The following is a 15722-nucleotide window of genomic DNA, read 5'->3' as shown; positions in this document are numbered from 1 at the left end:
TGGAACGCGTGAACACTCGCTGGATAGCTTATCGTTCTGCGCTTTTAGGTAGCGGCAAAATACCTATGTTTGTGAGCCGAAAGAATTTTCTAGCTAATGTTTTTCATGCAAAGGCGAGCATCACGTTGTAGAACAAACAGTCTAACTTTTTAGGTAGCAAGTTGTTTGGTGACTTCATGCTTTCCAAAGATAGACACACCACTATTGCTGCTCGTGCATATCGCGGAAGATAAATCGCCAGCTGAAATTAGCTGATCACGGGAAACTGCTCGTCGTTATGGGGGCCATAGTAGGGTGCAAAGTGGATATCACATCATTTCATTGTAAATTGCTATATATACTAAGCAATAGACCATCAAAGAAGCAGGCATGGGTTTGTGAACGGTGCAGAGCCTGCGAGGAGAAGCAGAAGACAAAATCAGTAACATGTACGGCGGACCATAGTTAGCATTCGCAGAAAACCTACAAAACTTTAACTTTGCTTTATGTATGCTCAAGTCGTAATTCTAGCCGTTAGTAAACTATACACCAACCAGGTGTCGTGTTTGCAGCCATCAGAGGGAGAAATGGCAACTGTGCGGAATAGCCCCACCCCTCATATTTGACCCTAGTGTAGAAAACGTCCAACCGCTTGCGCTTGCTTGTATAGTTGCATGGTGCCAAGAACAGCCGTCCACGTATACTTCAGTAGCAAACGAAGAAACCATACGCAGGCAAACGCGGGACGCCATCTTTCGCAGGAGATACGGGTCATCTAACTAAAAAGTGTGCGGAATTACCCCGGATTACCCTACTAGTCTATATATATATATATATATATATATATATATATATATATATATATAAAGGAGAGGTGTCTGTCTGTCTGTCTGTCTGTCTGTCTGTCTGTCTGTCTGTCTGTCTGTCTGTCTGTCTGTGTGTCCGTCTGTTGGAGCGTTTCTCAAAAACCGCGAGTCCAATCTGGACCGAATTTGGCTCGCGCACGCCGAATTCATTCGCGTCGAAAGTGAGACTGTGGTCGTCTTCCTGACTTCTCCCACGACGACGCCATTTCCCGCCGATCGCACTCGCTTCGGCTCGCGCGCTAATATCACCGGAACGGCGCATCGTATCTCCACCGAATTTAGACTGCCCGTTCCCGACGTCGGACAGTACGCACCGAGCGTGTCGTTTATTGCGGGCGACGCTGGGAAACGGAAGATATTTTTGCTAATATCCGGGTCTTGAAAAAATACGCCCACAGTCGTTTGCTAGTCTACGACCGTCGAAGAGCTGCCGTGTTTGATGCACCTGTTCCCCGAAACGCCAGCAACGTTTTCGAAGAAACGACGTTCAACGGGACTGTCGAACTGACGAGAGTCGGTACGAGTCGTGACTTCGTTAGATATGGGAACCGATTATCTCGGTGAGTACTGCATGAGACTTCCAGTTCTGCTCTGATAGATTCGTCTAACTGCACGTGACTTCACTTTGAACAGCGCAATATCCGGGAGTGCTATACGATTCGTCTAACTGCACGTGACTTTATTTCATTCAACGGCACAGCGCAATATCCGGGAGTGCTATACGATTGCAAGTGTATACGCGACATTTTTATTCACTGCAATTATTCATGGCCAACATCACCTATGATACCATCAAACGCATTTTTAGATACTTTCTGCTATAATCTCTACCTCTAGAGGTGACCTGTTTCTCCTCCACTTCCGTGTTGTATTGGCTATATGACAAACATGTGTGTCAACTGCGGCGCTATGAAGTGGAAAGGAGAAGCACCTGGCATGTGTTTCCCCCCGGGCGAAGCCAGGCATTGGAGCTTGTCTTATATATAATACGCGAACGCTCGGGAACGCCCTCTTCCGTCTGTCCACATGTCTGTCTGTTACGCGCCGATCGACACCACGCCGGTCTCCGATCATCGCGAAACGCGGTGGGCCGGTCGAGATCGCGAGTCCGAGACGAACGGTCACGTCGGATTTCGCCTCGACCGTCTCCGACGAGACTCCGGCAGCCTGAAATGAGATGCGCGGGAGTTTGTTTATTCAACAGACGATATTCGGGGGCGCAGCTTCTAGAGCATGCGCAATCTCGAGGGTAACGCGCACCTTTCGCCGATCTCGCTGTACACGAAGTCCACGTTTCCGGGTCTGCTTCTGGACCGTGGATCATCTTGCCGTTGACTAGGCTTTGTAAGTAAGTTCACTACTTACCATTTCGTGGATCTTGTGAGAGACTTTGTCTGCGTAGAGACGCGTAGGAAGCCATTTCTTGAGTACGGTTTCTTGAGGGTAAGAGACTGCTGTTCAAGCTGAAGTCGCCTGATTCACACTCTGAACAGATATACGTGGAGTGGAAGCACAGACTACTCATTGTCTAGTGATGGATTAGTTTTAGCGAGTGAAATCATGCCACCTGGGAACCTATTTGGGGTAACCAGTCATGTAGGACGTTCCGCGTTGTTCCACTAGCTTGCTTCTATATGTATGTGATTGGCCAAGACGAAGATGTTGCTATGATAACTTGCACTCGATAGGTACTGACGCAGATCAGAGTACAGTACACGTACACTACAGTCCGTTACTAGCACTAGCTGCCAGCCTACAAGTCCCAGCAACAGATAAGTCTAGAGTAACACAACACACACGCACTAGCTATTTTAAAGCCGTAATGTCTCATTGTAAATCAGAAAGCAGAGGCTGTTCTACCTCATTCGCAGGTGCAGTTGATCAAGACATGTATATGATATAAGCTGTATTTATAATATGGGAACGCTTGAGCGTCGCGTCGCGTGCGTCGCATCACGTTGTCTTGCGTGGGAGTGGCACGCATCGCGTCACACGCGTCGTACCATTCACAATACGATTCAGCGCGCCGTAGACGTCGCAGCCTGAATTATTGAACTGACCACTCGCGCTTCGATTTTCTACTAGCAGAACTCTGCCGGAACCCCCAGCTTGCTCAAAATCAATTTCTAGGCATTCTCCCATGCACGCAGGTCTTTGTACGTCTTGCAGTTGATCATCCACAAGCAAGGGCAGCTCCCTACACAATCTACAGACCGCTCAACGTCGAGTACAGCGTCGAAATCAATAATCATTGCTTACGGAAGCCACACGTGCATTTATAGTTGGCTGTGATTGGTCGAAATGAAGGTGCTACTTCCGACGCGACGTGTACAGCTTCCGGTTCGACGCTCAAATAGAACTTGGTTCTATTTGGACGCGTCGCGTCGCGAGCGTCTCGTCCGTCGAACGTCGCGTCGCGTAGACCATTTACAATTTGAATTTGTACTACGCGACGCGACGCGACGCTCATGCGTTTGCATATTGTAAATCCAGCTATAGTCTAGCTAGTGATCCTAGAGAAGAAGATGTTGATTGTCGAAAATGTCACTGAGGCTGCTGATGGTTTACGTCGGATAATTGAACAGCAAGCAAATGAAATAGTGGAACTTCAAAACAAGATTAGAGTTCTCGAGTGAGACCTTGCATCGCAAAGTCTGAGTTGCAAGGAATCGCTCAACACACTGCCAATTAAATGATAAAATCAAGTTTTACACGGGTTTTCGTGTTGAGAAATGTGCTTGATACAGTGTGGAGTTGAATTGAACCAGCAGCCAAGACTATTACTCTGTATAGCAAACCAAAAATCAGGCCAAGGTACATCGAGTGATCTAGGTAAGCTCATGAGCTCACCGTCTTCCATGAAGGGTTGAATAGGCTAGACGAATTTTTGCTGACTCTAGTTCGACAAGATACACAGTTCCACAGTTCAGGAACGCTAGATGGGGGAAACAAGTAGTCCTATTGATATAATTCAGCCACACGGTGCGTCACGTTCGGTTACCCCGAATGGGTTCCCCTACCGCAAAATCTTCACCTGATAAAACTTCCATAGCTAGGCAATGAGTAGTCTGTGCTTCCACTCCACGTATATCTGTTCAGAGTGTGAATCAGGCGACTTCAACTTGAACAGTAGTCTCCTAGTCTGAGACGAACGGTCGCGTCGGATTGCGTTGGGGGCTGAAATTAACCTAAAATTAGATTGCTACGCGAATGTGTCTTCGTGGAAGTGCCGAGTATGCGGATGTGACGTGATTTGAGATACGCGGGAGCGCGGGAGTTTGTCTCTATAATTCTAGGCATACTACTACTACCCGCCCTATGGGCGGTGGCAATCTGGGCGGTGGCAATCTATCCGACTACAGCCAGCGCATCCAGACGATGCAGATGGTGGCGCATCCAGCAGACGATTAATTCATGCAGATATTTAGGAAGCGCAGACCAGTTTACTTCACATCCGCACACTCTGTCAATTGAATAACCCAAGTGATTATGCTAGGAAACTAACCTTTGAAGTGAGTTTGCTGGTTTCGTAGGTCAAATACAGATTTAGCTGCTAAGGGACGTGTTTAATGATACAACTGGACTCCCTCCTTCGAAAAATTCTGTATCCGCGCCTGCCACTTGCTAAGTATGAGTAAGTTGTGCGTATGTGCTTCATCTCCTGAACCAAACGGCACGCTATGCAAACTCCGATAGTCTAGATGTTGGAATCCCGATCAAAAAGTTACAAAAGCGCGTCCGCTAGAATGTAAAGTTAGAGCGTATCTCGTCTTGCAAATGCGTCAAATGCCAGACAGTAACCCAAAGGTGTATGCGGGGCGCAATTTACTAGCGCATGTGGCCGAATGTTCCTCTATGGCTTGCGATAGAAACAAACAATGGCAGCGTAACAACAGCGGAGTCGCCAGCCTTCCACGATTGACTACCACGTTATTTAGACCGAATGCTTATCTAGAAATCATGCAGGGAGTGATGCAAACCAATTGCAATACACCAACATGCAAGCCTCGACATCCGCTCAGCGGATAAACATGATCGGTCGTCGTCCGACCATTCTAGATAAACGTGCCGAGTGTAGTTCTATAGTCTAGCTATAGACAATGACACAGACGGTCCGCAGTCTAGCTAGGTGTGACTTACCTTATCTTTTACGTCGTCAGGAAAGTTGACCGATAGCCCTTGAGGTGGTTGAACAGTGGGAGTGTCAGCAGTTTTCGATGAAACATCTTTCCCTAGTAGCGAGTCGCATGGTTCGCCCGCTTCTTGTTTGTCGCCTCCAACTGCAACGATCATCTTGTGCCAGATGCGAGACTAACAGTCTAGTACTAATTTATGTAATTAGGATGACAGGCACGTACTAACTACATGACCGGTTTCGCCTGGATGCATCTAGGAGGAATTAACCATGGGTAACTGTAAAACCTGGACTCTGAACTGGACTGGACTGGATTGCACAATTCTGGACATGCATAATTCGCGCATGCGTAGACAATTCGCGCCAGGAGGTAGCTGGATGGACGTTGTTGTCATTTCTAGTGATTCCGATGTGGAAAGCGAGTCCCACGTGCATGTGGTGTTTACTCCAACCAAAAGACCACCATCACCATCACCATGCACCTCAGACGAAGACGAAGACTTCGAACGCTTCGACATGCACAGGTAGCTAGTATTGCTTTTGTCGTAACGTACTAAGCTACTAATACAGAGTGGAATCTAACAGTCGGTCATCGGTCATCGACCGACCGACTGGAGGTCACGACCGACTACAAGCTCCCTTGGTCGGTCATAGATGTCTGGTCAAGAAGTAATACTTAGAGCATGGATTGTAGGGATCACGAATGACCCAAACGTCCTTTATCAAGCAGATAATTAAGTTACATATTAAATCGTATTCAATTAACTAAAAGTACGGCATCCGTAGGCGCCTCGCGTTTGAGAGCAATTACGTTACGTAAGACGTCCAACGGAGTTTTCAGACCGTCTACTGAAACGCGGAGTCCTAGCTATACAATACGTATTTGTTGAAAGCCTAGCTGTCATGGAAGTAAACATGCAAACTTCCTAGTAGTTTAGATTACGTATATAGGCCTGGTATAGGTAGTCGTCGTTTTGCGATCGTGATCAAGACAATTGAAATGTACAGTCTAGGTATGCACTCAGTTCCGTTGTAATGACAGTGGTATGGTATTTACTGACATAGAAATTGATATCAGCAAACATTGACTGTCAACAGTGTTAGATGCAGCACAGTCTAGTAAAGGATTGGGTTATAGTATGGGACGTGTGAATAGTTGACTGTAGGTGGCATTCAGCTAGTAAAGGTGTTTCTTGGTTGTCAAGTACACACAATCCTTAGCTACAACACAAAAGGATGGGGCGACGGAACTTCATGAAAGCCTTTTCTTCGTCGTTTGGTCACTTGCACGAATTGTTCATAAACTCATCTGTAGTCGGACACGGAAACGATTTTTTAAGATAGGTTCTATCATGAAACGTGGTCGTGGGGAGGAGAAGTTTGAGATTTGTGTGAACACACACACACACACACACACACACACACACACACACACACACACACACACACACACACACACACACACACACACACACACACACACACACACACACACACACACACACACACACACACACACTCACACACACTCACACACACACACACACACACTCACACACACACACACACACACACACACACACACACACACAAACACACACACACACACACACACACACACACACACACACACACACACACACACACACACACACACACACACACACACACACACACACACACACCAAGAGCTCGATGGAGAGCCATATAGAACCACGCCCATTTCTGTTCTGCGACCCGGATTAGAAGACTCGCTACGCTCGGCAATTACCAATTTTTAAGTAGGAAATATCTAGACAAAGACTCATGCGTGATGAGTACGTGTATGATATTTAGCGTGTTGTAGGGGTTTCTCGATTGCTCGCATCTTTCGTACGTAATGTGCACTGTTGACGACGTTTGTCAGAAAGACATCAAGTGATTAGCTAATAACAAACAGTACGTGTAGTGTAGCTATAGCTAATGTGGCTCCTGCAAGAGCACGTGCCGCACCAATATTTAATTAATAAAATTAGTCCTGCGTTCTGAAAGCTCGTTTTTGACAGACTAGCAGTCTAGCTAGTAATGCGTTAGTTGCATTGATTTCAAACATTGCTAGTGTTGCCTGTTGATGTCTCTCCATCCGTTTCCAACACGCGAGCAGCAAAAAATGCGTGAACCGCCATATTGAGAGCAATAGACAGCGTAGTGGCAATCTGTAAAGCAAAGTCAAATCGAGCTTTCAGCTTTGCAATCCGTCGTCTTTTCACTAGAGTTGCAGCCTCGACGTCCAGAGGTTGTTTGGTATGCGCCATACCGTTTCTCATGACAATTCCGATTGTGATGGCTATTTGTAATGCAAGACTCAGGAAGAGTAGAGGCATGAGTGTAGTGTAGAATGTGTAGTTGCGTCCATCTTTGATGACTGTGACGAGGATTGCCATGAAGAGTGGGAAGGCGGTCGCAGTTAGGAGAGAGTTGAGATGCTTTTTGCGCTTGGTTTGTGCTTCTCCTGGTGCGCGAGTCCACTCGGATGCCCGTCTTGTCTGCTGTTGATTTTGAAGTGCAGTAGGTTTAGTTGCTGTTGATTTGTCCTAGTCATTGGTAGAACAATTTATTGAAACTAGAAGCTGACCCGCGCGCGCGCGCGCACACACACACACACACACACACACACACACACACACACACACACACACACACACACACACACACACACACACACACACACACACACACAGTTACTATTGTTTTCCCTCTGATGACAAAATTTCCAAAATGTAGAAAACAGCCGCTTTAACTAAAGAGTCAATTGATTAATTAATTAAACCGATCGAGCATCTAGAGGTAGCCACCAAAATATTTACAAATCTCGTAAAACAACTAAAACCAATATCAGGAAAGTAATATTATTAATTAATATTATTATTGTTGTTGTTGTTGTTGTTATTACTAGATTGCTTCGTAGGTAAGTAAACTAGAGAGCCATTTCGGAGATTTGCTCTAACGCAACTTTCAGAAATGCGCGCTAGCTAACGTACATTTGCGGCAAAAAAGCAATGGCTGCGTTGATGGATTTATGGAAGTGACAAGAACTGCCCAGTTTTTACGACAGGGCGCCCTTCGGTGTGTGGCAAAACAGCTGTTGATACCGCCGATACCGCATGCGACAGTTACAACGGCCGGTTTAGTTAATTAATACGTTCACTGCGCTTCCGCGGAATCACGGACATGCTGTCAGGTTATAGCCGCGTCCCCAGACTCAACGTGAGCCTGGCAGTGTCCGGTCTCCGTACAGCCTCCGAAACCGGACACTGCCAGCCTCACGTGAGTCTAGAGACGAGGCTATCAGGTTACACGTGATGGCGAAAAGTGTCACGCTAAAAAGCGTTTCCCACCCCTAGGCAGATGGAAGGATCCTGGGGTCAGGAACCCTCCTCTTTAACGACACACTCATGCACTGCAGCCGAAATCTTGTTTGTTGTGTTATCAAAGTGAACGTACAGTACAATAATGTTTTGATGAATGGTTAACTTAATTCGTTCCATTCTAAACTTATATGCGTATAATTATCTAATAAATATGTTAGAAAATTAACCTTAAAATTTGAAGTGAGTCTGCTGGTTTCGTAGGTCAAATATAGATTTAGCTCCTAAGGGGCGTGGTTAATGATACAACTGGACTCCCTCTTTCAAAAAAATTCTGTATCCGCGCCTGCACATGTTATGTAAGTATGAGTAAGTTGTGCCTAAGTGTTTCAGGTCCTGAACCAAACAGCACGCTATGCAAATTCCGATAGTCTAGATGTTGGAGTCCCGATCAAAAGTTACAAAAGCGTGTCCGATAGAATCTAAAGTTAGAGCATATCTCGTTTTGCAAATGCGTCATATGCCAGGCAGTAACCCACAATCAAAGGTGTATGAGGGGCGCAATTTACTAACCGCATGTAGCCGAATGTTCCTTTATGGCGTGCGATAGAAACAAACAATGGCAACGTAACCACAGCAGAGTCGCCAGCCTTCCACGATTGACTGCCAATTATTTAGACCGACTGCTTAGCTAGAAATCATGCAGGCAGTGGTGCGAACCAATACACCAACATGTAATGCAAGCCTCAACATCCGCTCAGCGGATATACACGATTGGTCTTCGTCCGACCATTAGATAGATGTGTGGACTGTAGTTCCATAGTCCCGCTGTAGACAATGACACAGACGGTCCGCAGTCTAGTAGCCTGTTCACACTAGCATGGTTACGTAGCCTAACCGAGCCAAACCGAACCGAACCGCGTCAGCTGACCGCGTTGGCCTGCGTTCACACTGCCAAAGACTGAAAGCGCGTTGAGAGTGCGTAGTCAAAGAAAGTGGGCGTGTAGTTAGCTAACTGTGCATATCCGATAGTTCTTGTGATGGATCGTAGGCAAGATGCGATTGTCCTGTTTTAATTGGCATCTCAGCAGTCCATCGCGCAACACCGAGGTCTCAGAGACAATTTTCCACTAGACTACCGAACCGAACCGTGGTGGCACGGTAGCTTGAGGTGAGCCAGCTCAACACGGTTTGGTTTGGTTCGGTTCGGTTCAACCGACGTTCACACTACGAAGTGAAGCCGAACCAAACTGTGGTGCACCGTGCTGGCACAGTTACAAACGCTAGTGTGAACGGGCTCTAGGTGTGACTTACCTCATCGCTCTCATCGTCAGGAAAACTGACTGATGGCAATTGACGTGGTGGAACAGTGAGAGTGTCAGCATTTTCCGATGAAACATCTTTCTCGAGTAGCAACTCGTATCCTTCGTCCGCTTCTTGTTTGTCCTGTCCAATTGCAACGCTCATCTTGTGCCAGATGCGAGACTAACAGTATAATGACAATTTATCTAGTTAAGTCTGTTTGATTATGGGAGAGGAGGTGGGAACTGCGGTTAATAGTTAGGGAATAGAGCAGAGATGGGCGTTGTTAATTAATTCAGGCTAGTGAAATACACGGTTCCAGTTTAGCTATTAACTTACGTTCAAAGGTTCAACCAATGCCTCGACTACATAAGCTTGATAGCTACAGCTGTTTTACCTAACAATCCGTAGTTCAAGGTATGTCCCCGTCAGCTTTCAAGTAGTGGGCGGTATAGACGTGGCTTTGACATCATCAGACACCTGGTGTAAATGTAAATGTAAGAGAAGGGCAGGGCCAAGCACGTGTCATACAGGAAGTTACAAATTGTGTTATAATAAAGAACCAATCACAGTATTCCTTAACTAACTGATCTGGAACCTCCTCCTTGTGAGCTTTCCAATGATGTTGGAATCAACCTGCTAAGACGTCCACTTCAGGAGATACGGGGTTTTCCCACGTCCTCTCTAATATTCGAACAGACTTTAGCTACATAATGCCCGGCTTCGCCCGGATGCATAGAAGAGTAATTACCATGGAAGTTACATAATCGTACATATAATTTTAGTTACAGTTTATATAAGCTCATTATCTCATTCTTCGCACGGTCAGTTTATGGAATCCAGCAAATTGTTTTGTGAATGATCACAGAATTAGCAGCCCGACAGAATTTTCATAAAGTTAATTAGTTTATTTAACGATTCTTGTTGTTGCCTGAGTTCACATGCATTTTTACTCCGTTCTGAAAAATTAGCAGCCAGACAGAATTCTCATTCAGAGTTATATCCCATTCAATTATATCGCCTTCTGAGAAATTAGCAAGAATCGAGTATCCTAGTGTACGCAAATTTTATGTTGCTGCATGAGTATCCCGTTCTAATTTACTGAGAAGTGTATCTCTGAAGAAGTATCAGCCCCACAGAATTCTCATGAAGACTTTCTTTCAGAGTTCTATCCCGGTCAATGATATCCCATTCTGAGACTATTGATTGTTATATATAGCTAGTATCCCGTTGATTACAAAGAAAACGTAACGGAGTGTCCCGTTTCCAAAAATCCCGTTGATTGGATTAGTGATTGGTAGAAGCCATTTCGATTTCAGTGACGCGTTACTTCGAAGACGATGCTGCCGTTGCGAGGAACAGGTGTATCGAACCTGGCATCTATTCGACACGAATCCCGTTCGTAGCAGCAGAACTGGAAGTCACGTGCAGTATTCATATTCGCGCGCGAGCACAGGCGGGTTCCGAGACAGTATATGACACCCAAGGAATACTATTTTATTTCTTCCGTTTACATAAAATTTGCATACAGGTGTGTGTGTGGTGTGGTGTGTGGTCTGTGTGTGTGTGTGTGTGTGTGTGTGTGTGTGTGTGTGTGTGTGTGTGTGTGTGTGTGTGTGTGTGTGTGTGTGTGTGTGTGTGTGTGTGTGTGTGTACACCTGTATTTTCTATCTGCACACTCAAACATGTCAGTCAATCCAAGAATCACATAATACTCATTACACACCTCAATACGTCTACACTACACGTCATTAACCAGTACAGTAGGATGCAGAGTACGCTGATTCTCCTTACATACACAACACAACATGAATGACTCCAAATTCCCTATTCCTTGTGCCACAGGCAAGCTGACTACACATCAACTTTACACACTTCTTGGCTGCTGTAGACTTTGCTCATTGATAATAATTAGCAACCTACTTTATATTTGACGTGTTTACTCGTACTATTGAGAGGCAGGTACAAGCTGCATACGCTACACTCTTGTATTAGAAGACAGCAAAAAGACTGACTGAAAAGATACGACTATATGTACAAACTAGTATTACAGCTCGCCTTAACCGGGATCTTGAGTTCTAGGTCTCTGAATCCATTGAAGCTGATCTCCTAATACAGACAACCTACACGCACAAGAACGTATTGAAACAGTTGTTCACGACACACACACACACACACACACACACACACACACACACACACACACACACACACACACTATAAACACGTAAATGAACTTGCTTCTTACTCGTGTTTTGATATCAGTGTCTGCAACTCGGTCCGATTGTGCCATAGTCGAGACACGTGGCATTTACATTGTAATCGAGGCAAATGTTGTGTCTCAAGATACAGCCATTCGTCAGATGACACCTGAGCCTGCAACGCAACATCAAAACCTCCACTGAGCAAACAAAACGTGGTTGTTCATGTCACACACACACACACACACACACACACACACACACACACACACACACACACACACACCACTCACCTGTCTCTCTTGTATTTCGGGTAGCATTTGCATCACCGGTTGTGCCAAATGTCTGCTATATAGTTGAGTCAGTTGGTTGTCGACTGGCGGAAGCAACGGGATGGGAGTTACGGCTACAGGTGTCGCTACACTAGGAACTACTACAGGAGTCCGAACAAAAGTACTACCCGATAAAGTCTGACCACCAAATAAAATGACACCGGGTTGACCGACACCTAGAAGACAGTTGGTTGTAAATACCTTCTAGTAGATGCTCATAACTAAAGTGTATGTGTGTCTGTCTGTGTGTCTGTCAGTTGTCTGTCTGTATGTATGTGTCTATCTGTTGTCTGTCTGTCTATCTGTCTGTCTATCAGTTGTCTGTCTGTCTGTCTATCAGTTGTCTGTCTATCTGTTGTCTGTCTGTCTATCAGTTGTCTGTCTATCTGTCTATCTGTTGTCTGTCTGTCTATCTGTTGTCTGTCTGTCTATCTGTCTATCTGTTGTCTGTCTGTCTATTTGTCTGTCTGTCTGTCTATCTGTTGTCTGTCTGTCTATCTGTCTGTCTGTCTGTCTATCTGTTGTCTTTCTGTAATTTATTTCTTACATCAAACTATCATACAATTCTGCAAAGAACTACAGTAATACAACTAGACTAATGTTCATTGAAAGCTAACATTACAGCAAACTAAAACACTTATATACAACTAAGACTAATGAGAAAAAAATTGGGTGCTGCGAGAGTCAGGCCTCTCAGACCCACCACACAACATGCTAAGTTTCTTAGCTATGACTTTAACATTACACTTCTGTAATTGTATGGAGAATCTTTTTCTCCAAAAATCTAAAAATTCTGCAGCATTAGGTCTTCCTGCTTCATCTGATGAAAAGGCTGCCAGTTTCTGCAAAAATTTTCTTGCCTCTCTCCCCATGATCCAAAATGTTCCATAACCAGTGGAACAACTTTGACTACTGAGCCTCCAGGCAGTTTGTGTTGTTCATACTTAGCCATCTTTCTGGTTTCTCTTCGATTAGCTGCAACCCGTTGCCTAAGCAGAGCTTGGGAAAACATCTGAGCTCCAAGGGTGTGCCAACGAGATGTCAAGATCAATATTAGCACCCGACTCAGCATCAAACATGATAATGTCAGGTCTACATTCAGAGTTAGTATACCTGTTTCTTGGCTCACGACAATGGTGAATTCGCAGACTTCTAAGGCATTCCGACCACACTCCAGCAATAGACTCATGGACAAAATAGGGCCTCCCCTGTCTTGCAGGTAAGTAAGTAGTATCCACTGTTGTCTAGTGATGCATTGCAATGACAAGACTCTACCCATTTTGAAATGGTGATAGGCAGACCCAATCTTAAATGGCACGCCAAGCGAAATTAGCAAGGATTGAGTGCAAATCCGTATGAAGTTGGTAGTGCATGCAACCATGTGCCTGCGTTCTTTCCTTGAAGGAAACGAAGCCTTGCTTCACCTCTTTCAGTTGAAGCTGCATCAACCAAGTGCTGGAAATCTTTCTTGAAATTAGAAATGGACAATTGATGTTGTAGCTTTTTAATTCCTTTGTAATCTGAGATCTTCTTGTTGGTTGGAAGGTATGATGATCGAAAAGCATGTCCAACGGGGCTAGATGCATTACAAGTGAATTTGTCCGTGATGACTTTCAGATGTGGGAAACGAGATGGTAGCTCAGATATGGTATGGGACTACAAAGAAACAAAAGCAGGACCAGCGATGGAAGATAGTGGGGTTAGACCAAATCCGCCCATACGAATAGGGAGACATGCCTGTTTCCAAACCTGATCATCCACAAATGTTTCACCAAGAAGATGAACAAATGTTTTACGAGATTGAAAATCTTGGATGGACATAGCTTCAGATAGCAAGGTAGGCTCCACAGATCTAGCCAAATGATCAAGCCTAGGAATATGACAATGTCTTAGGAGTAGCATTGAACTTTGCTGATTTTCTAACTTCTTGAGTTGGTCGCAAAGTTGGTCCCCTGAATGTGCAGCCTTACCAAACGTTGTAGACACGAAGCTAGATGTACCAACTGGTATACCCAGAAAAATTGAACCATCATGACTCACAGGAATTCCGTCAAAGCCAGTGAGATGAGTAACATTGGGACTGAAAACTTCACACTTGGTTTCAGAGACAGACAAATTGATGGTTGAAAAAGATTTTTGAGCATATTGAAAGATACAAGCACTTTGTCAGGACTACCCAGCAAGAAAACATCATCCAAGTATGCAAGCAAGGTGGCTTCAGGGATGTTGTTTTGTATTTCAGATAAAATAGGATGAATTGTTGTCGCAAAAAGAACTGGTCCTAGTGGATCGCCTTGGTGGACTCCTTCTTGAGATGGAATGACAATTGATGACGATCCTTGTAAATATGTAAGAGAGCTAGAGTAACCATACATTTGTTAAATGTGACTGAACAAGTCAGGAAAGGCCTTAGACACTTCGTTTAACATATCACACCTACTGATTGAATTGAAAGCATTGTGAACATCTGACTTGAGAACGATCCAATCTTGATTAACTTCTAGCATCAGACCAATGTGGTGAGCAACAAGCTCGGTACCATTCTGTGTTGAGACTCCATGCTGAATAGTTGTAATATAATCAGCAAACGCTTCTTTCTTCTGTACACAAATTGCTCGAGCAGTAAGACGACAAAGTGCATCTCCAACAGCTATAGGACGAACATCTCCATTAGACTTAGGAAGAGCAATCAGTCTGGATGATGACATAAGCTTGGCAATTTCAGGAGGCAATATACCCTTAGCTATAGCTGAACATGCAGAGAAAAGGCATTTTGCTGTGTTCTCATTATCACTCAATACTTTAAAGTGTTCAAAACGCCATCCAGAAGGTCCAACACCAGACCCACGAGGAGATCTCCGTACTGTATCATAGAAAACATTTTCAGACAAATTAATAGCTGCGATGTGAGGCGTGTTTAATAAATCGATACTCTTGACCATAGGAGGATGTTTTGACGTCAGTTTCTTAGCTGCTGTAGATGGAGCCAGACCAGCGCTGGTAAGAACTCTACAGGCCCTTGATAGCTCTCCACAACGCACAAGCCGTAAAGCAGCTGTACGACGGGCCTCTTCATTTCCTTTAGTGGATTTTGCAGCAAGGGAGTCGTCCAAACAGACAAGCTCCTCCCACCCCCACGATAGGAATTTCTGATACACCTCCTTCATGTTCTTGATGACGTGCTGTCCTCCTCTGACGAGAGGCGTAAGAATCATGCGAGTAATCAAAAAGAAAAAGCTTCCACGCTGACACATCACTAGGATCATCTTGAATTTTTTGTAACGCCAGCAAACAACAAGACTGAAAACATGAACGCACAGCTGGATTGATTGTTTGCACAACACGAGGAGATGTTGCCGTTATGATTGCATCAACTGGCAGATCTCTTATGAACTTCCAAGCCGTGGTTTCATGGTCCATAAGGGATATTCCGAGGTTATTAGATGATGGAGAGACACCAGAGACTTAAGAAAGTGATAAGACAGACGAATCGAAGGAGGAGAGACCAGGAGCTGACTGAGAAGGCGAGGTTGCGACATTACTTCCGGAAGGTGTCAGAT

At 44.9% G+C, this 15722-nt stretch overlaps 2 protein-coding genes across 2 annotated transcripts in view; both read right to left on the bottom strand.

Annotated features, from left to right (window-relative positions):
• Window positions 1–7064: 7064 nt before the first annotated feature.
• On the bottom strand, window positions 7065–9803 carry LOC134193708 (uncharacterized). Its single transcript, XM_062662545.1, has 2 exons — window positions 9642–9803; window positions 7065–7553 (listed from the first exon to the last, which is right to left on the bottom strand). Exons 1-2 carry the CDS (start codon window positions 9792–9794, stop codon window positions 7065–7067), a joined length of 642 nt encoding a protein of 213 aa, XP_062518529.1. The 5' UTR covers window positions 9795–9803.
• A 1731-nt stretch (window positions 9804–11534) lies between these two features.
• The window catches only part of LOC134193853 (uncharacterized), a 22977-nt gene continuing 18789 nt past the window's right edge, over window positions 11535–15722 (bottom strand). Inside the window, exons 8-10 of the mRNA XM_062662702.1 lie at window positions 12124–12338; window positions 11878–12005; window positions 11535–11752 (exon numbers count right to left, since the gene is read on the bottom strand). Of these exons, the coding sequence (XP_062518686.1) occupies window positions 11689–11752; window positions 11878–12005; window positions 12124–12338 (407 nt within the window). The 3' untranslated portion in view covers window positions 11535–11688. The remainder of the gene's footprint in view (window positions 11753–11877; window positions 12006–12123; window positions 12339–15722) is intronic.

This window comes from Corticium candelabrum, chromosome 18, assembly GCF_963422355.1.
Source record: "Corticium candelabrum chromosome 18, ooCorCand1.1, whole genome shotgun sequence".
In the NCBI taxonomy this organism is placed as follows: domain Eukaryota; kingdom Metazoa; phylum Porifera; class Homoscleromorpha; order Homosclerophorida; family Plakinidae; genus Corticium; species Corticium candelabrum.
This window is presented reverse-complemented; position numbering and strand designations above follow the sequence as displayed.